Source organism: Budorcas taxicolor, chromosome 16 (assembly GCF_023091745.1).
Source record: "Budorcas taxicolor isolate Tak-1 chromosome 16, Takin1.1, whole genome shotgun sequence".
Classification (NCBI taxonomy): domain Eukaryota; kingdom Metazoa; phylum Chordata; class Mammalia; order Artiodactyla; family Bovidae; genus Budorcas; species Budorcas taxicolor.
Genome location: NC_068925.1, coordinates 57463831 through 57491308, shown reverse-complemented (window position 1 = coordinate 57491308; position 27478 = coordinate 57463831). Strand labels below are relative to the sequence as shown.

The window sequence follows — 27478 nt, the reverse complement described above, 5'->3', positions numbered from 1 at the left end:
TGCTAAATGGTATATCACAGATGGCAAGTGTATAGCACAGTGGGAAAAAAAGCTTATTTAAAACCACAACTGAAAACACCCACTTCTCCTCAGAGAGAAGTGGCATTATGTCTTTGTAATCTTTTGTTTAGTAAAATACCCTGATGGTCCATTTCGATTATAAACATTGAATCTCCAAAGCATCATTTAGGAAGAGTCAATGGGCAAAGAGAGACAGAGAGCATGCTAAACCCTTTTTTATGAGAAATGGAAGATTCTCTTTTATTTATAACAGAGAAACTGCTATAGGTATGTATCTATATTTTGCATGCTTATTTAAGAACAGAAACATTTTAAAAGATTGCATACCAACTATTAACATTAATTACATCAAAGAGCAGAATAAGAAAGAGATGGGAAGGGGCTGTTATTTCGTTTTCTTTATATACCTCGGAATTCTTCAATTGTCTTTCCAACCCCACTTCTCCAGCTCTCAAATGCCACCTGGGCATTGTAGAATTCAATTCAACTCAATATCTATCCACCTGGAGTTAGCATCAGATCCGACAAGCTAAAAATCTGTCTCTCAGGGCTGCTTCCTCATCGGTTTTCAGCCACAAGTCCCAGGTTGTCACAGGTCTTCTGAATAGCCAGCTCTACATTTAAGGGGTTCCCACAACCCCTCCTTAATTTTCATAATTCCTTAGAACTCACAGAGCTCAAGAAAGCACTTTGCTCTCTATAACCAATTTCTTAGAAAGGAGGCAAGTCAAGAACAGCCAAATGGAAGATACACATAGGGCAAAGTATGGTGTGTAGGGTTTCCATGTTCTCTCTGCACAGTAACTCTCAGTAACTCCATGTGCTCACCAATCCAGAAGCTCTCGGAACCCCATTGCTTAGGGCCTTTATGGAGGTTTCATTATGAAGGCATGATTGGTAAAACCCCTAGCCATTGGTGATTAACTCCAGTCAGCCCCTTTCCCCTCACTGGAGGTGGGGGGCAGGAGTTCCAACCGTCTCCTTAAATCACTCCTGGGTTTTTCTTCAAACCAGCTATCTAGGAGGCCCAGGCTACCAGTTATCTCATGATCATACAAAAGATACTCTTTTCCCTCTGGGCATTCCTAGGGTTTTAGGAGCTGTTGTGTCAGGACAAAGACTAAAAACTTACTTTTTTTTAAATTACATCACACAGAGGTTTTAGTAGTGGCAGGAAACCAGAACAAGATGTGACCGTGAAATATCAGCCCCTGGGTTGGTAAATGAGACTTATCACCAAATATGGGACGAGCGATCCAAGCCCATTTGGTGTAGGTCTCAACTGACAAGATGGTATTTGGGTAACAAATGCCAAGAAAGTTCAGAATAAGAGGTTGAAGTAGGAAGGTGGTGCTGATGGTTAAGAACCCGCCTGTCAATGCAGGAGACATAAGAGATGGGGGCTGGATCCCTGGGTCAGGAAGATCCCCTGGAGGAGCTCATGGCAACCCACTCCAGTATTCTTGCCTGGGAGATCCCATGGGCGAGACTCCTGGAGGGCTATAGTCCACAGGGTCGAAAAGAGTCAGACACGACTGAAGCGACTGAGCACACTCACAAAGTAGGAGGAGTTCGCTTGGAAGGCTTCGTGGAGGCCAGGGTCTTGAGCTGTGCTGCAAGCATAGGCAGGCAGAGGCGAAAGGATTTAAGAAGTCATTTCGTCCCCTTGCTTCTCAGGTGACAAAGATCCTGTTAGAATATTGGACTCCCCCCTCTGAATGCTGACTTTTTTTTTAATATGCCTATAATTACCTCTGTTTATATCTGACCTTTTTTTTTTTTCTTCAATTCCTCTGGTGCCTGAGAACCAGTTTAAAATATCTGCAGTGATCGCATAGAGAGGCAGGTCACCATCTGCTGCTTTCCCCACCTTGCTCTGGGATGAGTCACCACAGCGAGAGCCTGGCCCGACTCCCAGGCCTCTCTGCTCTGATCCACGTGCACCACGCGCTGTGGTGAGGTTTCCACCTCCCGTGGCGTTTATTCTGCCAATTCAGGGCATCCCCTCGGGCAAGCTCCCAGGTGACAAGGACAGGATCATGTAAACTCACCCGACACACCTTCAAGTGGGTGCAGGAGCCGCCCTGCCTCTCACCAAGAAGCCTGAGGAAGCTTCCAAACAGGAAGGATGAGAATCTGTCCGTCTTCCAATGGGAAGGTCCCAGGAGAGGCGCAGCTAAAATGGGATCAGGCTCCCTGGAGAAGTGAGAAAAGCCGTGCTGTCGTATTTCAGGGCTGGTAATTGGAGCTCCATTAGGACCAGCCTACTTCCACCTGTGCGTGCATGTGTGCGTTTCGGGGCGGGAGGGGTGGGAGGGTGTGGGGAGTGGAAAGCCAGGGAATTAGGAGAGGAACTAAAGACAAGATTGAGGTGAAGGTGAGTGAGGGAGAGAGGGAAGAGAGAACCAAGCGACCGCTGGAGAAAGAAAAGCAGCAACTCATGGAGTGAAAGCAGAAACTCCAGTATCTGTTACTGTCCCTTATTTACACCTTTGCTTGGCTTGGCTACACATTTTGCTATACAAAATGGAAATTTCAGGCCATCCTAGAGGTGGTGATTTGAGCTAAACAAGATATTCTTAGTGCACATCATGTGATGGAGAAAAGCGTTCCAGTCTCTGTTCTGAAGTTGGCTTGCTCCACGCCTTTCGCTAATTCTCTCTGTGCCCTCTTCTCCCGGGTGTGAGAAGGAACAGTGACATTAACCTTCACACTGCCTCTCGGAAACCCTTCAAGCCTCCAAAGACGGCGTTTGGTTTCTCTGAAAAAGGCATTATGTTAAATGCCAAGACTCAACACCTTAGCAAGGAAAGGGGAGTGTGACTTTTGGATTTTAACATCAACCTATTGTGGAATAGAAAGCATAGAAAGTATTTATTAGGTGCTCGCTGGGTTCATTCCTCTGCTCGCTCACACTGAGCGCCAGCACCACAGTGGCCTGGGCCCACCCCTTGCCTGGAACCCAGCACGTCTGTAATGAGGTTGGGATAGCCCATCACACGCCACGGCATCCATGGCGTGGAGGGAGCCCAGGTAATGCTCTCTGCCCCGCCAGGGCTCACCATGACACCGTCACCCACATTGCTGTGTTCCAGATCTCTCCACGCCTCAAGGGCTCCGATTCAAGACGATCACAGAGACCACCGTGGAGGTGCAGTGGGAACCCTTCTCATTCTCCTTCGATGGGTGGGAGATCAGCTTCATTCCAAAGGTAACCCCCACCTGTCAGATGGCCACACCCTTGACTTAGGATTGGGGCAGCAAAAAAGCCACCCCCTCCACACACACACACACAATCTCTGTCTCTCTCTCCATGCCATTAAGGACACAAAGGGGCACTTGGCGGGCTCCAGAGCATTTCTTTCACAAAGGCGTGGTAATGACTGATTAACAAGAATGGCCCCAAGCCTGGTACCCAGGCCTTGGATGACAGGAGAAAGAGGGAGCAGCCACGACCCAGCGCTCTGCTCAAAAAGCTTTAGGTTTTTAGCAAGCTGCGACTTCAGTGGTCTGAAAACCTAGACTTTCAAAAAGTTGGGGCTTCTCTTTAGGACACAAAGAAAGCTAAAGCCAATCAGTCTTAACCCACAGCTTCATTCTGTGCAGGCAGAGGCCCCAAAAGTCAGCCTACATGGCTTCAGGCTCTGAAACTCAGAGATGTAGCACAAAAACACCATGCATAGCCTATTCATTGAGAAAAATTTTCGTTAAGCATGTTGAGCTGAAAAGGATCTTAAGATTTCTTTCCATTCATCAAAGTGGTATTTTATTTTATTAATCTGAAAATTAACTTTTCTAAGTTGCCAGAGGTACCTGACTAGTTCTAATGTTCTAGGAGTTATTAATGCCACTGCTGTTTTCCCTAATTATATCACTCATGAGGGCATATATATATATATATATATATATACACACATACATACATATACATAAAATGTTTAATCGCATTCCTTTCCTTTGTCTTCATCTTTCAATATCAAAGAGCATTTTTTCAAATCATTCATCAGACTTAATGGCAGATGACACATTTTTGGCTAATATGATTTTACCATTCCTTTTACTTCAAAATTCTTAGAGGCATGAATTGTTGAAACTACGAAAGACTTTCAGATTCACAGAGAATGACCCTTCATTTTATATCTAGTTTGTTTAGTTTACAGAGAATAAGACTCAGTTAACTTAAATGATATCAGACAGCTGGTTGGTGGCAGGCTTAAAACAAGAACCTGGTCTCCACATCTTATTCCAGGGCTCTGTCCCCTGAACTGGACAGGATACCTCCTTCTCTTGTGGGGATATAGTCATGACATGCCAAGCTAACTACATCTAAGCAGATATTCTATATATGTAGTTTCTTATACATTTTATCTGCATTAAAACGGTCAAAGAGGTATGGTGGGCGATTGGATTCATGACAGAGCAGAAAGAATCATGCCATTCTGCTGCTCAAGCAAGACAAAACAATGCCAGGATTGCCTGTTTTACATCCAATATGTAAATTCCAAATGAGAGTGGGGCTAGCCAGGGCATACCTAGGTCAATATACAGCCACATACAATAACTGTATGATCTGTAGGTTGAGGCTAGTGGGAGGTACTTGTCACATTGATTTATAAGAGTATGTATATAAAATACATATAGGGCACTCCAGGTGACATGAACAGAGACCAAAGATTATAAGAAAAGGACTGTGCCACAAAAATTAGCCCTCTTGCAACCTCCACTTCCAGAGACACAAAGAGGAAATGTATAAGAATAGGCCAACAGACAGACAGGTGGGCAGAGAGACGCTAAGCCCTGGACCGAACGTCATGTTGATCTTTTTCACTTCCTCTTTCTTCTCTCCTTTGTGTTATTCTTTGTTCTACCCTTTTCCTCTTCTTTGTACTCCATGGTTGGGTCACTGGTTCCTAACTCATCTGGGTAAAAGGGAAACAAGACAATGACAGATTTGAAGCCAGGGTAACACTATGAGAAACTCCAGACACAGCAAAATAATAGCTCCGGCTCATTAAAAAACTGGGAACGTCTTCGCATGAAATATGTTGTTGTGTACATAAAGATGTTTACACACACACACACACACAACTAGACTCTTCTAAATAGCCAAAGGCATGCTCACCACGATAAATGCCAAAAAGAAATCTGATAGATGGTAAGCATCAAACATTTCATTTTTGGCAAAAATATCTACATCACCTCATGACTAATTTTTATTGGCAAACTCAGCAGAAGCAGGCGAAGCCAAAGAAATGTTCTTGAAAATTGGTTCTCCCTTTGCCAAATCCTCATAGAGTGGTGGCATTCTTCTTGAGCCTGCTGGGAGCCATTCCTGGCTCCAGACAATCAGCTGTCAGCCTGGAGGGCAGAGAAGTATTCCTCATCTTTAACTCACCATCAGGGTCCCATCCTTTCCCCTCCTATTGATTTCCTCTTCTGGTTTCTCTGCTTCTCCCTTCCTTCCACCCACCAGAACAATGAAGGAGGGGTGATTGCCCAGCTCCCCAGTGATGTCACATCCTTCAACCAGACAGGACTAAAGCCTGGGGAGGAATACATTGTCAATGTGGTGGCTTTGAAAGAGCAAGCCCGGAGCCCCCCTACCTCGGCCAGCGTCTCCACTGGTGAGTGCCTCCAACCTTTCTCCCTCTGACAACCCAAGGTTCACTCAAGAAGAACTGCAGACTCAATCAAGAGAGACAAAGGGATGCTAGGACTTCTCCCACAGCTGAGATTAATTTTGGTGCCTGGAGATGGAGCTTACTCCACCAGATGCTTAGGTGAACATCTTCCTTATTCTTGCAAACCCAGAAACCCAGGAGAGTATTCTATGAGAAATTCTTTGTTCAGATCTCCAGTGTGTCTGTATTCTGATCTTACTCATTAAGATACTTCATTTGTCAGCCCCTATTATCTTGAGCTTTGGAACCAGCAAGAGCTAATACACTCTTGCTTATTGTGAGGCGTGCAGAAAGTCCTAAGACCCTTCCCAAACCTCGATCCATTTGACAATGAGGAATGATAATACTTTCTTCAAAGAAATGACATGAGGATTAAATCAGATAAAGCACACAAAGTGATTAGCACTGAGTTGATGACAGTGTGTATACATATACTCAGAGAACACCTTTCGAAGTGACAGAGTAGGAGCAAACACATCATTCCAAACCAGTAAGTGTGGGTTGGGTCACTGTTCAAGGTGACAACTTAAGTAGATAATTATTTCATCTCCACGGTTCTTCTCATGCAAGATCATTATATTTCTATGTTTGAGTCATTAACTGTATCACATTTTACTTTATTGTTTCCTTAGCTAACAAAGGATGTTCAACCTCAAAGCTGTAAATTAACAAATATAATGCGTGTGTGTGCCCTCAACCAAGGATTTCTCAAAAGTTATAAATAGCTTCTGGTATCACTTTTGGTTCTCATTCTATTGATAGAGGAGCTGAGACTCAAAGGTTAAGCAACACTCCCTGTAACAGAGACTGCGTTAGGCGAATATTGGGAGAGCTTTATTTTTTTATAAACAGAAACTGACACCTAAGAAAACCAGTCATGAGTCCAGGGTGAAGGCCAGGTTGGCCCGAAAAGGGAACCACAACACTATATAATGAGCCCATGTTTATGGATTAGTGACTCATACTTTGTTAACTGGATCCAAACTAAACAGCCTCAGGTGCTGAGGTTTGTGCTCAGTCAAGAAAACATTGGTTTAAAACTATTGTGGCACCAGATTATGCTTCATTAGAGCCCCAGGGTTCCGTGACAGCTCCTCAAGGCAAGGAGGAAGTAGAGATCCCGGCCTCTTATTACTCCCACTCCCTGTCCCTCCCACCTTCCCACCAAGGCAGTTAGTTCCACTTTCATCTCTTTTATATTTTGTACAATCATTTAAGATTTTCTTCTTTTAAAAAAAAGAATACGACCCCCTTCCTCCCCTAAAGGCTTTAAAACCACTGTACTAATCCCAATATCTTTTAGAAGAAACTAGAGCCATAAAGCTAAACGTGCTCTGTAGGACTCTCTCCAGTGGCCAGAGTTTTCCCCCAGTCTTGCTTCCCAAGGTTATGCTGGGCCCTGAAGAGTTGGTTAGGTAATTGTTCATTCTCCTCTTCTGATTTGGAACGTTTCAGGGTCCCTAAATCATTTCTGAGACTTGATACCAAGACAGTATTAGCAGAAAACAAAAAGCTAGAAGAAGATGGTACCTAAGAGCGCAGAGAAGCACACTACAGATGTAGGATGCTTTTCTTCCAAAATACTGACACTTAGAAAAGACAGACTGCTTTAGGCTTCTACTTACACCACATTTTGACAAAATTGGCAGGCTTTTTTTTTAATTTGGAATTTTCTTAATATTAAAATGAAAAGCTCCTGATCTTGTCATCTGTGGTAAAGCCAGGCCAAAATTTTTTTTTTTTTCAATTAGGAAAATATGTCCTAGTTCATATTTTGGGATTGTGTACAGAATCACAAAGAAATGGAAAGAAAAATATTTATTCCAGTTTACCTTTTGAGGAGAATATGTGTTTGTTTAAAAATTAGGGCCTAAATTGAAAGCAAGCTGATACCTCCTTGACCAGAATGGGACACAGCTACCCAGTGGCCAACTGAAGGGCCGAATCCAAGGGTGGCTGCAGAAAAGATGGTTGGCTCCCAGCCCCGTCTGCTGTTTTTAAGAAACCATTGTTTAATTATTTCCTTCTGCTCAGGTCTGATCCACACCAACCCTCTCCTGCAAAGCTCTGAGTCCTTGTCTGGCACACAAACTGGCTTCTTCCAGTCGGGCCATTTTGGGAATTCAAATTACAAGACCTCCTGCAGCCAGAGGCCTTGGTGCTTCACAATGACACTCTAATATGAGCAATCATTATGACTAGGATTGGGAGATTTAAAGGGCTGATGGAAAAAGCCTGACACGGTCATTAGAGTTTTTGTGACTTTTTTTTTTTTTCAAGAAGCTCCAGTTCATTGAAATGCTTCCTTTTCTTTCTTATGACTATTGAGAATCATCTCTTTATTTCATTTACTCAGCACCCATGTACTGAGTGTCTACTGTGTTTCAGGTATTATGCTTATTCAGCTGCTCGGAGAACATCTCCCCCATCTCATTATTAAATTAAATAAAATAAAAAAGCCCAAGTTATCTAAAACCATGAAATACAGCATGAAAGAAAGAAAACATCTGGATGGGTTCTGTTAGATCTCATCATTACTCCAAATATGAAAAACAGAACATTTTAACTCCAAACCAGGTGGCACCAAAACCAAATGATCTGGTGATTTTTATTTTGGCTGGTGCCAGACCCCAAATCCCAAGCTGTTTAATAGAGAGCAGGACTAGGCTAGACCCTCAAAAAGGGTGGGGTGCCCAGGGAAAGGTCCAACTCAGAAAGACTGAGAGGCTCAAAGTCAGGCTAAGACAGTCCTGAGGAGGACACTCCATCCTGGAGATAATCGAGATTGTGATCCAGTGTGGATTGTTTAAAAAAAAAAAAAAACAATCTTAGTCAAGACACACTGGTAATATAGAAGAAAAATGGTCATAAAGTAGCTGAAGAAAAAAGAGAATTTACTCGAAGGACACAGAGTATCTCATGGAACCCCAGGGCCTGAAATGCATCTGAGTCTCACAGAAGACTTGAACCAGGAAATGGAAAGTCAAGAATCAAGTTATTCTCTGTATCTTTCTAGAAGTGCCACATGGTCACTCATTTCTGCTTCTCTCTCTTCTTTTGCACCTAAAATTCTGCACCCAGTTCCAGTGTGTGTCTGTTTGAGGGAGGGATCTCCCACACCAAGCAATTCTTTGTTTACCAGCTACGTATCCTACCATTCAACTCAGTTCTGACACCATCTACCATCTGAGAGCATCAGACTCCACAGGTTGAAGGCTCACTCCTTTAAGACCATCCTCCACTTCAGATGCCAATCACAAACCCAGGTGTTGTCACCTGTCCTTCTGACTGACCGCCTACAGATTAGAGGTTCTATCAACCCTCTCTCTGGGTTTCATCAATTTGCTAGAGCAGCTCACTGAACTCGGGAAACCCATGTTCTCACCAAATTACTGGTTTATCACAAAGGATATTTAAGGACACAAATCAACAGCCATATGAAGAGATACACAGGAGAGGTCCTAAACAAAGGAGCTTCTGCCCCCATGGAACTGGGGTCCTGTCATAGCGGCACATGGAAGCATTCTGGTTCCCTAAACTGGGAGCTCTCCGAACCCAATCCTTTTGGGGTTTTATGGAAGCTTCATTACTTGAGCACGAGTGATGGACTGACCAGATGTCAGGAGTGAGACTGAAAGTTCCAACCCTCTAATCACCTAGTTGGGTCCCTTGACAACAAGCTTCCAACCTTGATTCATTAACATAACAAGAGACAGACAACTTTTTTACAGAGAGGAAAAGGAAATTGGTGTTTTGTTTTGTTTTTTTTAAATAGGGAAAGCTTGATCATGTTTCTTTCTTTCTTTTTTTTAACTGGAGGATAATTGCTTTATAATGTAGTGCTGGTTTCTGCCATACAAAAATGGGAATCAGTCATAACTATATATATATCCCGTCCCTCTTGGACCTCCCTCCTAGCTCCTCTAGGTCATCACAGAGCACCAGCCTGGGCTCCCTGTGCTATCCAGCTGCTTCCCAGTGGCTGTCTGTTTTACACATGGTAGTGTATATATGTCAATGCTACCCTCTCAATTTGCCCCACCCTTTCACCCCCGCTGTGTCCACAAGTCCATTCAACAAGAGACAACTTTACCACTTTGATCACTTAGAAAATAGCAAGGATTTTAGGAGCTCTGTGCCAAGAAGGGAAGACCATATATGTATTTACTATAAATCACATTTTCCCCTTTGCCTTCTTCCCTCCCCCTTCCTCTCTGTCTCTCCCTCCCTCTCTTTCCCCTTTTTCTCTCTCTCTCTTTCCCTCTCTCTCCCTCCCTGCTCCATCCAGATCAGATGTTTTCTATTTATGTGTGAGGATGGTAGAGAATGGCCACACTAGTCCTGGCTCACCAACTCTTCAGAGAGCCAGAGCCTGTGGTTCCAGTTCCTAATCCTTGAAGAATATTAATATTAACATTAATCAGCCCCAGCTAGAAGGGTGTCATTTGTAATAAATAAAAACATGGAAGCAGAGTCAGCTCTTTCTAGAAGATAATGAGTAATTAAAAGAGGGCATGTTAGCCATGTCGACATGCCATGAGGAATTGAGAACACCATTTTCTACCCTACTCACTAAGGCCTTTCTAGTTCCCTTCTACATTCTCTCACCTTGCCCCACCTCCACCATCGTTTAATTCAATATGAACAGGACCCTAAGTGGATATCAGAACCATGGATGGTGGGCCCCCTAGGAAATCAACCAGTTTTTTCGAGATAAGGCCATTGCATAGTGGTTTCCTCTGGCTGCTTGGTGCCAGGGCCAGGACTCGTGAGGGACACGTGCTGTATATCTGGAAGCCCAGAAGGACTGGGTGTGACGCAGTGCCCTCTGGCTCAGGAATATGCAAGAACCAGTGGGGAAAAAATAGCCCACAAGAGGCTGTTCCAAGATTGATATCTTTTTTTTTTTAACAGAAGAGCAAGTTTCCCCAGAAGGCATATTTCATATACACAAATATAAATGTCTGTTGGTTTTTTGAGCATCTTAGCAACTGGTTGACTGAGCTGTTGGTATGGCTGAGCAGGGACATCTTTTGGATATTCATGATGCCCTCACTGGCAACCAAGTTTGAAGTCTCAGATGTTTAGACAGGACTGCTAATTCATAGATCTTTCCTTGGGGCTCAAAGAAGGTGAAGGCTGGACAGCTGGGCACACACCAAGAAGCACAGTTCTCTGTCCTTTGTCTCATAAACTCCTGACAGAGCAGGGCTGGTCCTCTCAAGCCATTAAGTGCCCTTCCTCCACCCAAACTGGGAAGTGCCAGCCCTGAAAAAAATCACAGCCTCAGGGGACCTGAGATCCAGTGTCCTTTCACCCATTGCAAAACCATGTGTCCCCAGGAAAGAGATTCCATCTCATTGTCTCATTATCCCCATCTGTAAAATGGGATAACAATACCCATCCTCTCTCTAACAGACCAGGCTAATGTAAGGAGGAAAGGAAAGGAAAGAGCTTACTAAAGCCAAAGGCTCACTTCTCAAACCTTTTTTTTTCTATCGGCTCTTCCTCATTTAGTCATTGATGGGCCCACACATATCCTAGTTCGAGATGTCTCCGACACCGTGGCCTTCGTGGAGTGGACCCCACCTCGAGCCAAAGTCGATTTCATTCTCTTGAAGTACGGCCTGGTAGGCGGGGAAGGTGGGAAGACCACCTTCCGGCTGCAGCCTCCCCTGAGCCAGTACTCGGTGCAGGCCCTGCGGCCAGGCTCCCGATATGAGGTGTGGGTCAGTGCAGTGCGAGGAACCAACGAGAGCGAGGCCACCGCCACCCAGTTCACAACAGGTGAGGCTGTGAGTTGGGGCAAGCCTTGGGAGGGGAGAGGGCGCTGAGCCAGCGGGTATCGTCGGGGCAGGGGCGGGGAATCCAGGGAGAGAGATGATGTGTGTGCCTGCATCCACAAATATCAAGGGCACTGCCAGAGGGAAGCGAGAGGTTTCCGGGCATCCCGGTGAGGTTGCATCACAGGCCGGAGGAGCACCAGCCACCTGTGGATGGGAGAGCTGGGTTCCTGTCTTGCTTCCGCTGCCAGCCAGGTCTGTGACATAACTCTTCCCCTCGGGTCTCACATCTCTCCTTTATAAAATGAAACGTTTGTCCTGAAGTCACTGACACATCCCCATTGCTAACCCAAAGGGAAAATTTGTGAGAGTTCAGTGACCCTTCCTGGCGACATTTTATTGCTATTTGCTGGAAACAGTGGTAATGATTCCATAGATCCAGCACCACGGCACACCTTGGAGTTGTGCAAAGCCCATCCATGTCGAAGCAGGCCTTCTGCCTGAGAATGCTTTACTCATCCTTGTGAGCACTTGCAAGAGGGCTAACGTAGACCTGGCTCCCACAGAGGGCAGGCTGAATGAAGCCTATGTCAGTGCCTCCTGCCCAGCTGGGATGACCCGCCACCCACTTCCCAAGGCTGTCAGGACTTTTAAAGAGCCTTAGGAAAGGCCAGACCTCATGACCTGCTTGCTCCCTGGCTCTCTTGGAGCTCATCCGGCCAGCCAGCTAGTGGACAAGTAGGTCAGGCACATGCAGATGCAGGCTCGCCAGTGCTCTTCCTGGATCAGCGGGGGCTGAGATCCAAGAGTGAGTCTCTATCTAATCCAGACTCTGTGTCTCGGCCTATCTGCCCTCTGGAGGTCACAGGTCAAGGAACGTCTCTGCCAGCTTCCAAGGTGGCACAGCGATCAAAGGGAACTGCAGGCATCTGTAAGATCTAAGAACCAGCATCTTCCATCAGAATGAAGTAGGAGAATCACTAATTCAAGCATCCCACATTAAGTGGTGGCCTAAGAGCCTGTTACAGGATGGGGCAAGTCAGCCAAGGGGCTCCAGGGAGGCTCCATTACCCTCTGCTTGTGTTTAAAATCAGCTGATAAATACAGCCAAGAGTAAGACAGATGGAGGCCAAAATATCCCATAGATTAAAACAGGCAGCTTAGTGTTACGGTCGAATGGGCTTGCCAACTGATGGCCCCTGTGAGTCTGGGCAAGACCCCCGTGTGGTAGAAGTTGGGGGCTACTGAGGTTAGGGCTTATAGCACAGAGGAACAAGCAGAGGCTGATCCCCACGGGCAGAGGGCTCCCTTGAGAGGGGAAACAGAAGGGTTGTGCCCAGTCTCACTACAAAACTCACCACTGAGGCGAGTCCATCTTCCCCATGGAAGAAAAAGGCTGGGAATCTTGTAACAGCTTTCCCTCCACCTCAAAGGAAACATTGGGTTAGGGAGAAGATTTCCCTATTGAAGAGACCAAGTGTGAACACTGAGGAAACGAAGACAGTTGATTCCGAAAGAGACCCTCTCATGCTTTCTCTCCTGCCCCTGTGCTAGACTCCACCCCAGCCAGGGGTCCCTGGTCTGATTTTCTACTGAACAGATGTTGGGTTCCCCCGTGACTGTGTATTTTTAGAACAAAAGAACTACATTCTGCCCATTTCTCTTGCCTTCTTTTCCCTCACTCAGCCAAAGCTGCTCGGAGCCTCACACAAGGTCCCTTCCTGGTGAATTCAAGGTCAGTCCTGCCCACCCCCAACCTTAGCACCCCCACAGCAAGGCCTGCTCAGGTGGTGGGACCTCCTGAGAGCCACAAGTCCTGCATTCTTTTTCAATGTCAAGATAGTTTTTGTGTGAAAAGTGGTTTCTTTGTGGCTGTGCTCAGATAAGGAGTTTGAAGAGGCTGAAAAGGAGACGAGAGCTTTCAGGCGGAAGCACGAAAAGGGAATTCTTGATGTTTAGGTTGACGAGATAGAAGCAGGACTGGCTGGTGGCCCAGGAAAATTTCAATCAAGACAATTACATCCTGCCTCCTAGAGGCCCCCACTCCCCAACATGCGTTTCCGTTCTTGGCGTGATTCTGTTTCTGGTTGCTTGGTGCATGGGCAGCTGTTAGGTGCCTGCTTTCTGCACGCAGCAGCAGCCTGTACCTGCAACCTGCCCTGCCCTGCTCGAGGGGGTGGGGGGTGAGGGGGCCGTGGGGGCGGGGAGCTGTGGACAGATTTGCTCACCAGCTCTCAGGGCCCAGAGTTGACAGGTGCTGTGCTGAATGATGAGATGGTGCCTGGACCCTCACAGCAGGGCCCTCAGTCATTTTAGAACTCCGCTTAAATTCAAATTAGCCAAAGTGCTTTTCCAGGTGATGGCTTCGACACTAGGAGCACACTAATTGCACAGGCAATTAAAACAGAGATTTGCTTCCCGAGTGGTGAGCAGGATATCTGCCTGGGTCTTATTGCCGCTCGGAAAAAGGAAGGCATTGATGGAAGCCCACCAAAGCCAATGGTTAGAGAGAAGGGGTCCAGGGAGACCCGGAGGCCAGTCTCATGAACTTCCCCACTCTCCATACGTAGCTCTGGTTGCAATTACCCTCATAGGGGAATTCCTAGGACTCTCCTGGTGATTTTTTTTTATGTGAACCATTTTAAAATTTTTATTAAATTCCCAGATGGCTCAGCAGATAAAGGATCTGCCTGCAACACAAGAGACACAGGTTTGATCCCTGAGTCAAGGAGATCCCCTGGAGAAGGAAATGGCAACCCACTCCAGTGCTCTTGCCTGGGAAATCCCATGGACAGAGGAGGCTGGCAGGCTACAGTCCATGGGGTCGCTAAGAGTCAGACACGACTAAGTAAGAAAGCACATTACAATATTGCTTCTGTTTTATGTTTCGGTGTTTTGGCTACAAGACATGTACTTAGCTTCCAGATCAGGGATCGAACCCCATCCCCCCTGTATTGGAAGGGGAAGTCTTAAACTCTGGACCACCAGGGAAGCTCCTCTTCTGGTGGATTCTTCCTCACAGCCCTCAGATTCTCCCTCACAGCCCTCAGAAGGGAGCCAACACCTTGATCTCAGACTTCCAGTGTGTGAGACAATATGTTTCTATTGTGTAAGCCCAACCAGACTGTGGCCCTTGGTTGCAGCAGTCCTGGAAACTCATTCAAAGGCCCCACAACAGTTGGAGCTCCCACCTGCTGGGCAGGGAGTATGCTCTGGGATTCCCCAGGAAATGCCTCCGCAAGTTCAACCCTGATGGTGCTTGTCAGCCAGCCAGGACCAGCTGCCCTCAGTCAAAGCTCTTCCTGCACGCCCTCACCCTGAGCATCCTCACAGTCCCCAGCCAGAATATCTAACAAGACTTTCTCGATGGTTTCGAAGGAACAGACAAGACAGAGAATGGACAGTATTTGTTTCACATGTGTTTCAAGAACACCTAGAGGTGCCAAGCACTGTCCTAGGCAGGAAGGCTGCAGAATAAACAAGACAGACAAGATCCCAGTGCATGTGAGTTATATTCCAGTGAGGGGAACTGGACAAGGGGAAAAAAAGGAACATATGAACATATGGGACCATCTCAATTATGAGGACCATGCTAAAAAATGAAATTAATGACACAGAGGGAGTAGTCAGAAAAGTCTCTCTGAGGGGCTGAGGTTTGAATCAAGACCTAAGTGACCTCATATGGGCTTCCCAGGTGGCTTGGTGGTAAAGAATCTGCCTGACAGACTCAGGTTCAATCCCCTGGAGAAGGAAATGGCAACCCACTCCAGTATTCTTGCCTGGGAAATCCCATAGACAGAGGAGCCAGTCCATGGGGTTGCCAAAGAGTCAGACACAACTTAGCGACTAAACACCAACAGCAAAGTGACCTCAGCCATGTGAGGGTCTGGGAAGAGCATTCTCGGCAAAAGAAGCAGTCAGTGCAGAGCCCAGAGGTGAGAATACGCTTGAATGAGTCAGGAGTAGGAAAAAGGCAGTTCAGCTGGAGCACAATGAATAAGGGAAGAATGCTCTGAGGTGCCACCTGAGAAGCAGGCAGGGCCTGACCATGCCGAGCCCTGTGGGCCACCTTGAAGTTCAGTTCAGTCACTCAGTCGTGTCCAACTCTTTGCGACCCCACGGACTGCAGCATGCCAGCCTTCCCTGTCCATCACCAGCTAATGGTGTGCTACCATTAGGAACTTGTAGTAGGAAACAATGGAAAATTTTCAGCCGAAGTGCTTGATCTAATTTATGTTTCAAGTTGAGAGTCCACAGTCCCAGCCCCTCCCCAGGGCCTCCACTGGGCATCTGATTTTGCCTTGCCCCTGGCTTGCTGGCGTGTTGCAGAGGCCAGCCCAGCTCCCACTTGCCAGAGGGCCCTTCAGCTGGCCCTCCTGGAGGTCAGGCTCCAAGGGGGAGCAAACCATTTCACTCCACCCTAGTCCTAAGACACCCCCCTTCTCCAGTTCTCATTCCCAGGACTGATCTCTTTGGGGATCCCTGACATTGGAAATGTCCAGTCCCTTCAGAAGAAACACCACTGCCTGTCCACAGGGCATAGACCCTAAGGCCCCAAAAAATGCAGCAAAGAAAACCACAGTTTACCATTTCCAAAAAACTACAGTCTACCATTTCCAAGGTCTTTAGTTGTGAAGAGCAGTAGGTAAATAGGAGACTCAACCTGGAACCTAAGTGATTTTTTTTTTTTTTGGCTCCAGTTCCATTCAGACCACACCCCTAAGCCCCACCCAGTCGTTTGCCAGCCTCTCTTCCCCCACACCCCACCCCATCCCCAGAAAGATTGAGGGATGTGAGATTTAGGGACCTGCAGTCCAGAGTATTCCTCCCACATGCCCCTCTACTCAAGCTCCTCTCTCCATACAATTTCTGGAGAAATTACACACACAGCACGTGCAGAATGCACGGTTTCCCGCATGCTAAACCCACACTGAGTAAGGAAACATTTCTCAGAAAAATAAGCTGCAGAGGCATAAATCTGCTAAGAGATTCACCCAATTTACATCCCTAAACAGAACACTTCTCACTCTGCAGCAGCTGCGCTCAGACCGATTCACAACATCCCATCTTCCAAAAGAACAATCGGTGGAGACTTGCCTGGTATTTACAAAGTAAAACAGTCCACTTGAGGTTTTCCCAAAACAAATGGCTGGTCCACTCCAAAGTTAAATTCAAGTCTGAAAGTCAAGACCTATTTAGAACTTTTCAAGTGACAGTTTGTCAAGACAGCACCTTCTTACCCTGTAAGTTGTTTTATGCTGTTTCTGCTCAAATAAGCCTGCCAGAATGACCAGTCCTGGGAGAGAGAACCAGCCCCCCACAGTTGAGGGAGAGACACCAACGCCAGAGGTCTTTTCATTACTGTGGAGTTCTTGGAACTCCAGGGAGCAGGCATGGGGGTGCCAGATTGTTAGATCTCAGGGAGAATTGCGGAAGCACCATTAAGTCAACCCAGGGCGTGAACACCTAATTTTGTACCAGTCCCCAAACTGTACACTTCCACATGCATTGTCCCATCTTTACAACTAGAAAAGCAGTATTGTTAGCCCATCTTACAGATGTGACCATCAAGGCCCAGCCAGATGAAGACTTGCCTATGGTCCCATTACATTTAGAATTAGAAGTGGGGATCAAACTGACCTGACTCCAAAGCTGACTGGTTTCCACTATATCACATCCCCTCTCGCTGTGCAAACCTTTCAGCATGTCTATGCAAGTAAATCCAAGGGAAGACATCTTATACTTCAAAATCTTGCAACCAATCCTCTGATTTGTTGCTTGGTGATCAACTATGAAATTACACTCCTTCATCTCAATCGGGTGCCATCTCTGATTTCCTCCTTCCAGGAATTCCCTTAATCTCAGGCTTATGATACTAACTAGTTCATTTGTCAATTTCTAGAACACCACTAGAACTCCTGAATGGGAATGGGGGACGTGTAAAGTGTATTGATGTCTAACTACCAAATAAAACTCTCCAGCCTGCCCATGGAATCTGTCATGGCCAACCTGGCAGACCAAAAGCTAAGGGGCAACGCCTGGGGTTCGCTCAAACAAAAGGCAGAGGGTGAGATGTGGGCTGTCACTGCAGAGCCTATTCGAGTTCAAGGTGCACGGCAAGTACACATTATCCTGTGTGATGTCGGTGATGTCTTTTTTTTTTTAAGAGATTGATGCCCCCAAGAACCTGCGGGTTGGTTCCCGCACAGCAACCAGCCTTGACCTCGAGTGGGACAACAGTGAAGCAGAGGTTCAAGAGTACAAGGTTGAGTACAGCACCTTGGCAGGCGAGCAGTACCATGAGCTGCTGGTCTCTAAAAGCATCGGACCAACCAGCAGAGCCACACTCACCGGTGAGTAAGCCCTGGCTCCCGGGGGCACGGCAGTTCCTGAGCTCCTCCCAGCGCTCTCCCCAGCCCTGCAAGCCCACATCCAGCCACTGCCAAATCCCTCTGATTTAACCCACCAAGTACCTATGGCATGTATCTACTGTTCTCCATTGCACTGCCATCCCCTGGTCTAAGCTACTATCACTTCTTGTCTCCACCACTGCAATAACCCCCCATTCTCTCCTGGCCCCTCCACTGTCCTCTTCACTCCATCAGCGATCTTTTCAAAGTACATTTCTAACTATGCCATCCTATTGTGCATCCATTTCAAGGACTTCAGTTGCTTTTATGATACACTCCAAACCTTGCCATGGCCTTAGTTTCCCCACCGTCTTCTCCAGTCTCCTCCATCTCCCATATCTCCTGGTGCTCCCAGTGTTCCAGGCCCACAGGCCTACTTTTTTTAGTTCCTCAAACACCCTCCTGCCCCAGGGCTTGGCACATGACATTCCCTCTGCTTATCAGGCTCTCTCCCCCCACAACTCTCTTCACCTCATGATGGCAGCTTCCCTTCCAGCTCTCAGTTCACCTGTCACTTCTCTGGAACCCTGGCTGGTTCCCAGGTGAGGTCAGGTCATCCTGCCTGGCCTGGTAACCCCTCACCTCACAGCACTTCTCAAGGTATCCTTGTGCGCTTGTGGGTATGATTACTGAGTTGTTAATCTCCAGCTTAGACTGAAGCTCTGTGAAAGGGGGATCATGTCTGGTTTTGATCACCATGATTCCCCAGCATCTAGACAACATCTAGCACTTACTAGGTCCTGGATAAATGGAGAATGAATGGATAAATCTGGATAAGTGGAGAATGAATGGATAAATGCGTGCATGCATGAATGAGAGCAACAGCTCACAGGCTACAAGAAGCCAGTGATAAGCTGACAAATTAAAAGCCTGGTCATGCCTTCTGCATCCTGTAAAGAGTGTGAGTGAGGAGTTGTTGAAAGGTCTTAAATAGGTGATGCAGTGCAGATCTGTACAGCTACAGTGGAGATCAGACAGGAGGGCAAGGTCAGAGGCAGACAGTGGTCAGGAGGCTGTTCGGAGTCAAAGGGAGCAATAGTAGTGGTGTGAACTAACACGATGCCCCAGGTCACTGTGATGCTTAGCTGAGGAGCATTGTGTGTCCCCATGTGGTTGTGGAGCCCAGCTAATGCTCTTCCTGGGCCTTAGACACACCCATCCAGGAAAACCTACCTGCTAGGCTTTGCTGAAAGATAGATGGCTGGAAATGGGGGTACAGTTTTTAGATGGAGACTGTGCAAAACAGCCATGGACCAGAGGCTGGTGGTGTGCTGACAGAGACTTTGTTTATCCTGTGTCTTGGCTTCTCGCAAAAGCATTTGTCATCTCGGTAGACCAGGGATCCACAGCAAAGAGTGCGTAGAGTAAACAAGGGCAGGATAATCAGAGCTGTTTTCCTCCTGAACTGAAATCCCAGACCGCCTTGCCAAATGAGGCTAGTTAAAGTAAACATAATAAATGCTTTTTCCAGACAGACGCACTCCTGAAAACACAGAAAAGAGATGGAAAGATATGCTGACCAAGCAGGTTAATGGGGGTGAATTAAACATAGCAGGAACAGACCAGCTGGCATAGGGCCTTTCCAGAGAGCTGGAGACATGCACAAAAATTCAGCTAAACAAAAAAACCTGCAATGATACAAGAGGGAACTGGTTCTAGGCATAGCATATCCCTGCCCAGAGCCACAGGCTGCTTTGGCAATTAGCAGCTTTACAAAGATGATGGCTTGATGTTCGGCTGGAGGATACACTATAAAATCACGGGATATAGACAAGAACTCACTCACATCCTAGCTATTATTTCCCATTAGTGGAAAAAAAGAAGATCCTACATTCATTGGTCATCTGTTATTCCAGGGACCTTCACATAGTTTTAGCTTATTTCATCTTCACAACAACAAGACTCGTGAGGGACATGGGAACAAAAATATTGCCTGCCATATCAGTCAACTAAGGTGCCACAGCTGTCAGCCATCACATTACAGCCACCCCAGTCATCATCCCCATTTTACAGATAAGGAAACTGAGGCTCAGAGAGTTTGGAAGCTTGCCCGTGTCCCCAAAACTAGCCAGGCAGCCATGAAAGGCAGTTGTGACGCCTAGTCAAAAGCTCCCATCCATTTTCACAGCTGCTCTTACTAAAGAAGCAACAGTGAAGGAAGGGTCAAAATTTAAATGTTGCAGACTTCCAAGGAATGGGAAGATTATTATCAAGGAGTGAGCTCAGAGATGTTGGTTTTTTTATTTGAGTTGGGCTTATGAAATAAAACTATAAATATATATTACGTATAATTATCCCAGGGAGCTCACTGCTGGGAAGATTTATAAAGGCAAATAACCTTATGTGATTTAAAAAGGGATTATAGGCATGTAAGGAAATCAAGTATGTCTGTACTTGCTGAGATACCAATTACAAGGATCACCGGCGCTCTTACTGTGGTGTCTAGGGAAAGAGAAGGAAGGACCCTGCTGGAGGCAAGGCAAAAAGAGGGAGAAGTTTGATCCCAGCTCTTAATAGTTCTGTTTTCTCCCTCATTGTGCTACCTGGATGCTAAAAAGGCAAGTTTTTCAGCTCCCAAGACTTGTTTTGGGATTTTTGTTGTTGTTGTTGTTGTTCAATTTGTTTGTTTTTGGTTCCCAGCAAGTTATTTGCTTGTATATATAAAACAGGACTCTGGGCTCAGTGGGAAGTACAATTCCAGGCTCATCTGAAACAATTCCTCCCTGGCCAGAAAGCACAGGAAGGACTAGAAACTTCAGTGCTGCTATCCCAACCCTCCCTATCCCTTAGTAAAAAACAACTGCAACCATAACAGAAGGTACCATCTCTCCTGCCCCATTTTATTTGAATGCTCAGTTCCATGGGACACATTAAGAGCCGAGACTCTAAACTGTGTGTGTGTGTGTTAGTTGCACAGTCACATCCAGCTCTTTGCAATTCCATGGACTGTAGCCCACCAGGCTCCTCTGTCCATGGGATTCTCCAGCCAAGAATATTGGAGTGGGTAGCCATTCTCTTCTCCAGGGGATCTTCCCAATCCAGGGATTGAACCCAGGTCTCCTACATTGCAGGCAAATTCTTTCCCATCTAAGCCTCCAGGGAGGTCCTAAGACTCTATATCTAGGCTCAACTACATCCTGTGTGGTTTGGAGCCATTGACATGACCTTTGTAAGCCTCTGTTTCATCATATGTAAAAAGGGACTGTTGCCACCTGCCTCATAGCATTTGATGGGGCTTTAGTGAGATCATGAACTTAATAAATTTAAGGCCATTCTTCTAACATAGCAAAGTATTCAATACTCAGATGATGACAATGATGATGATGAATAAAGAGGCAGAGGAGGAGGTCTATGAGCTAAGAGATGGTTTGGAATGACACCGTGTATAAGTATGGTACAGAGCAGATTCCCAGCTTCTTAAAGTGGGGTGTGTGGGGGGACCTGTGGTAATGGGCAGAGCCCTCTCCCCCTAGACCTATAGAATCAGAGTCTGCATTTTAAAAGCTCCTTGGGGATCTGTGTGCACATTAATGGGCAAGAAGCACCCAGTCTGAGCGTGGCTTCTTCTTTTTTAGATTACCAAGTTTTCATCACTGCCTTTTTATGTTTTATTCATTTTTATTGGAGTATAGTTGCTTTACAATGTTGTGTTACTTTCTACTGCATAGCAAAGTGAACCAGCTTTATGTAAAGGAATGGAAAGAATATGTGGTGCATATAACAATGGACTATTACTCAGCCATAAAAAGGAATACCTAGAGCGTGGCTTTTGAAATCGCCCACTTAGGCTTGAGACCAACTTCATTGATGTGTGCCTTTGGCAAATTGCTTCAATTTCTGTGTTTCTGCTTCCTGGCCCGAAGGACATCAGGTCTACCTCACAGGTTGTTTTGAGGATTCAATGAAATCATATTTATTTATGTATCTGAACACAGGCACATAACAAATATTCAGTAGCCATTTAACCTTTTATCATTTTTAATCCCTACAAAGCTCAGCCTGGGTCCCTGGCAACCTGGCCTCTCCCAGGCACAAGTTCACATGCCCTTTATTCTCAGAGTTAGGTGACTCCAAGTCCCTCAAGTTCTATGGCACCTGTATTGGATATTCTTTGAAGAAGCCCTTGTCTCTGCAGTCACCTCTTACCCCTTTACTGTGGAACACAGGCCCTTCCTGACTCCAGGGCTCAGAGTCACACAGAGAGCTCACAGCACCTCCCCACCCCACCTCCCCCATCATATAACCCACCCTACCCTTTGCAATGCAGAGGCCAGGCTGGGACACAGAATACCAAACCTTTCTTCTCCAATGGTCTCTCTAGGCAATACCCAGCAAATTCCCTCTGGAGTATGGATTTGTTTCTCAACAACAGACTCCATGTCTACAGTGATTTTTCTCTCTGCTCTGGTAGCTTCTATGTCTTTAATGATAAGTCTTTTTTTGTAGGCTCAGCCTCTCAGCCTGGGGGGCTTCCCAGGTGGCACTAGTGATAAAGAACTCTCCTGCCAATGCAGGAGACATAAGAAATGGGGGTTCAATCGCTGGGTTGGGAAGACCCCCTGAAGGAGGGCATGGCAACCCACTCTAGTATTCTTGCCTAGAGAATCCCATGGACAGAGGAGCCAGGCTACAGTCTGTAGGGTCGCAGAGTTGAACACAACTGAGGCTACTTAGCACTCACGCGCTCAGCCTGGACCGTGTCTGCTTGGCCTGTGTTCCATACCTGGAGTCCCAAAGGGGTCCCTGAGTATTATATACCATTATAGGCTCACCACTCACTGACTTCCCTCTAGGTTAGAACTGGCAGCAGGCGCCAGGGACTGGCATCACCACTGTTTCCTGAAAAGCAGTGACAAACCATAAACCATACAGAAAACTCCTAGTGGAGGGAGAGTGGCAGGAAGTGAGGAAGTGGGGAGGGGGAAGGAAGGAGATCCTCATTGTTTGACTGGGCTTTGGTTAAAAAAAACAAAACAACAACAATAAAACCCTGCCTGAGATTGATGCAGGTTATAAACACTGCTCTGGCCTGTGTCTGAAGGGACTCTACTACCCTGCCCTCTGAAAATCCTGTGGCTGCAGTATTCTGTGGACAGGGGAACGGGGTGTCTTCAGCCATGAAGAGTCTTGCCTGGTCCCCCTCAGGAACAGGAGCCCACATTTGAGGACCCCTGTGGTCAGGAGAAGGGCAAAAGGAGCTGACCCCTAGGGCCATGTGAGCCCTAGGCTGTAACCCAGCTCCGGGGACCTGGCTATCACCTCTTCTCCATGGGGCAGCCCCTAAACATCTCTTGATGACACCTCCTCACCAGCTGCCTCTGCATGGCGACCACCTGGAACTCCAGTCCACAAACTGCTAATCAGAAAAATCATCCACAGGGTTAGGAAATCCAGGGGCGTGCAGATTCCTACAGACCTCATGGTGTAACACGGGACCACAAGAAAACAAAGACCTGCAGCCAGCCACACACGACGTCCACACACACGCACACTAGCACAAGGCTGATGTCTACAAGCATGCCCCGGTCAGGCCCTGCGAGTTGCTGCCCTCCAGGCTTATGGTAGCTGGGGAAAGGAAAGCAAGGCCTCGACCAGAGCCTACTTTGTTCCCTTGGGGCCCCAGTGGAGGTCTCGTGGTGAGAAGAGGGGCTCCTAGAGGTGCTTGTCCACAGGAGGACTTTCCATGGAGAAACCCGAGACCCCCTTAAAGCAGTCCAGCTGGCAAATCGGTGCTGATGGAGGCACTTGATGTTCACTTCATCCTGTCTGCACTCCCTGACATGCCAGGCCACAAGCCCCAGACCCAGCGCCAGACCTTCAACACCCTGCAGGCTCTTCTGGCAATGGGCTGGGCAATGGGCCTGGGGCCGGGGCCAGATGGTGCTCAACCTGCTTTGGGCGAAGTCACAGTGACCCCAAGTGGTCACTTTGGTAAGGCACCCTCTGAGCGTAGCACCACCTCCCAGGGGCTGCAGAGACCCAAACAGAAGAAAGGACAGAAAGAGTGGAGGCTTCCACACCATCCTCATAGCTGGTGCCTACGGGCCTCTGCTCCCTATTTGCACTAAAGGGCTGATACAAGGGGACCAGGAGTCAAGCCAGGTGGGAATTTTTGTTTCTGCTTTGACTTCTTCAGCAGGGAATGCTTGTTTACAGTAAAGACCCACAGGTGGGATGTTCCTATAGGACAGAGGGTGATGACCCATGTTCCTCATTAATCCCACTGGCAACAAAAAAGCTGTATATGAGAACAGTCCTTGGTGATGATTTTCTGTTTTAAACATAAGTTTGTAGGACCAGTCCCTTCCTTGAAGTCAGCATGGAGTCTTCTCTTGATGCTTGAACATCATCCACAGCCTCAAATCAGGGAGGTGTCCTCCAAAGCCTCTCTCATTCAGGGAACCCTGGAGAAGCATCTGCCATTCCCCTCAACAAGATCAGAAGGGGGAAGCCTGAGAGGTTAGACCCAGAACAGCAAAAAGTAGATTGTTGCCTACCTGGCATGATTTCAGGGGTTCCCAGAAGATCCTCTGTCTCCAAATATCCCCCCATCCATGAAACCATCTATGAAATTCCCTGCTGGAGATTTCCCTGTGAGAAGTCCCAAACTGGGTCCCTGGTTTTCATGAATTCTTTGACCAGATATTTGCCTATGTTATTCCCTCAGCCTGCAATGCTCTTTCCCCAACCAAATATCCCCTGATCATTCAGACTCAGCTCAGATATTCTCTCATAGAAGTCTTCCCAACATCATTGTTGGCCCTGCCACGCTGCTTGTCCACATTATACATTTTTTTCACTATACTACACACTGAATTAAAATATTTAAAAAATCACGTCGCTTGACCCAGAGACCTAAGAGTATAGCGAGGAGACTAACGAGAAAACTAACAATAACAACATAATAGCATGGTTGTTGGAGAAGGCAGTGGCGCCCCACTCCTGTACTCTTGCCTGGAAAATCCCGTGGACGGAGGAGCCTGGTAGGCTGCAGTCTGTGGGGTCACTAAGAGTCGGATATGACGGAGCGACTTCACTTTCACTTTTCACTTTCATGCATTGGAGAAGGAAATGGCAACCCACTCCAGTGTTCTTGCCTGGAGAATCCCAGGGACGGGGGAGTCTGGTGGGCTGCCGTCTATGGGGTCGCACAGAGTCGGACACAACTGAAGCGACTTAGCAGCAGCAGCATGGTTGTTAGGAACACTAAGAGAGGAGCTGCAAACTCCCTGGGGACAGGGTCCTTGGTTTGCCCCTCCTTTAAAGGCAGGTGTCATTCTTTTCCTTTAAAGGTCTTGGTTTCACCATCTATGCATTTTTGGCTGTGCTGAGTCTTTGTCGCTGTGTGCGGGCATTCTCTCGCGCAGTGAGTGGGGCTGCTCCCTAGTTGCAGCACGCAGACTTCCCCCTGCGGCGTCTCCTCTTGTTGCGGAGCACTGGCTCTGGGTGCGTGGGCTTCGGTAGTTGCCGGGCACGGGCTTAGCTGTGCTATTTCAGTAGTTGTGGTACCTGGGACATGTTGGATCTTCCCGGGTCAGGGATCAAACCCACATCCCCTGTATTGGCAGGCGGATTCCTAACCACTGGACCACCAGGGAAGTCCAAAGGCAGGCATCTTTTAAGTGCACTCAGTTCAGTCCAGTCCCTCAGGCATGTCAGACTCTTTGCAACCTCATGGACTGCAACATACCAGGCTCCCCTGTCCATCACCAACTCCCAGAGTTTACTCAGACTCATGTCTGTCCATAGAGTCAGTGATGCCATCCAACCATCTCATCCTTTGTTGTCCCCTTCTCCTCCTGCCTTCAATCTTTCCCAGCATCAGTGTCTTTTCAAATGAGTCAGCTCTTTGCATCAGGTAGCCAAAATATTGGAGTTTCAACTTCAGCATCAGTCCTGCCAGTGAATATTCAGGACTGATTTCCTTTAGGATGGACTGGTTGGATCTCCTTGCAGTGCAAGGGACTCTCAAGAGTCTTCTCCAACACCACAGTTCAAAAGCATCAATTCTTCAGCACTCAGCTTTCTTTATAGTCCAACTCTCACATCCATACCTGACTACTGGAAAAACCATAGCTTTGACTAGACAGACCTTTGTTGGAAAAGTAATGTCTCTGCTTTTGAATATGCTGTCTAGGTTGGTGATAGCTTTTCCTCCGAGGAGCAAGCATCTTTTAATTTCATGGCTGCAGTCACCATTTACAGTGATTTTGGAGCCCCCAAAAATAAAGTCTCTCACTGTTTCCATTGTTTCCCCATCTATTTGCCATGAACTGATGGGACCAGATGCCATGATCTTAGTTTTCTGAATGTTGAGTTTTAAGCCAACTTTTTCACTCTTCTCTTTCATCAAGAGGCTTTCTAGTTCTTCTTCACTTTCTGCCATAGGGTGGTGTCATCTGTATATCTGAGGTTATTGATATTTCTCCTGGCAATCTTGATTCCAACTTGTGCTTTATCCAGCCCAGCATTTCTCATGATGTATTCTGCATATAAATTAAATAAGCAGAGTGACAATATACAGCCTTGACATACTCCTTTCCTGATTTGGAACCAGTCTGTTGTACCATGTCCACTTCTAACTGTGGCTTCTTGATCTACATACAGATTTCTCAGGAGGCAGGTCAGGTGGTCTGGTATTCCCACCTCTTTAAGAATTTTCCATAGTTTGTTGTGACCCACATAGTCAAAGGCTTTGGCGTAGTCAATAAAGCAGAAATAGATGTTTTTCTGGTATTCTCTTGCTTTTTTGATGATCTAACTGAAGTTGGCAATTTGATCTCTGGTTCCTCTGCCTTTTCTAAATCCAGTTTAAACATCTAGAAGTTCACAGTTCACGTACTGTTGAAGCCTGGCTTGGAGAATTTTGAGAATTACTTTGCTACTGTGTGAGATAAGTGCAATTGTGAGGTAGTCTGAACATTCTTCGGTATCGCCTTTCTTTGGGATTAAAATGAAAACTGACCTTTTCCAGTCCTGTGGCCACTGCTGAGTTTTCCAAATTTGCTGGCATGTTGAGTGCAGCATTTTCACAGCATCATCTTTTAGGATTTGAAATAGCTCAACTGGAATTCCATCACCTCCACTAGCTTTGTTCGTAGTGATGCTTCAGCAAACCAAATCCCCAACCCCAGTTTGGTAGGCTTGACCTTCACAGATACTCTGGAGATGAACACAGGGATTTAGAGATGGAAAGGTTCCATATTTCTGAATGCCCCTGTGAACCTAACCAAGCCTGCAGACCCCAGGTGTCTTATTCATGCTTTTGCTGGAAAGACACAGCAATCTCAGTTTCTTAGGCCTCCTTCTCCCACTACTTTCCTGCCAGCAGCAGGAAGCATGAAGAACAGGTCTCCTAGACAGAGGGAAGTGAGTCATCCTGCCTTTATCACCCACCCACAGTCCTTGCAGTGCAGGTGAGAATCTGCTCATTGAGCTAGTTGGGCTCATTGAGCTCATAATTAGAGCTAGTTGCTCTCTAGCTCTAATCTCTTCCTGTTCACCATGCCCCATCCTGCCCACTGGAGAATTCCATATCTCCGCCCCTCAACCTTTCCTAATCTTGGCTAGCTTTCAAGATTCA

At 46.7% G+C, this 27478-nt stretch overlaps 1 protein-coding gene across 1 annotated transcript in view; it reads left to right on the top strand.

Moving 5' to 3' along the window:
- TNR (tenascin R) overlaps window positions 1-27478 on the top strand; it is a 95845-nt gene that overhangs the window by 10469 nt on the left and 57898 nt on the right. The window contains exons 4-7 of the mRNA XM_052653959.1: window positions 3117-3232; window positions 5495-5645; window positions 11220-11489; window positions 17653-17838. Of these exons, the coding sequence (XP_052509919.1) occupies window positions 3117-3232; window positions 5495-5645; window positions 11220-11489; window positions 17653-17838 (723 nt within the window). The remainder of the gene's footprint in view (window positions 1-3116; window positions 3233-5494; window positions 5646-11219; window positions 11490-17652; window positions 17839-27478) is intronic.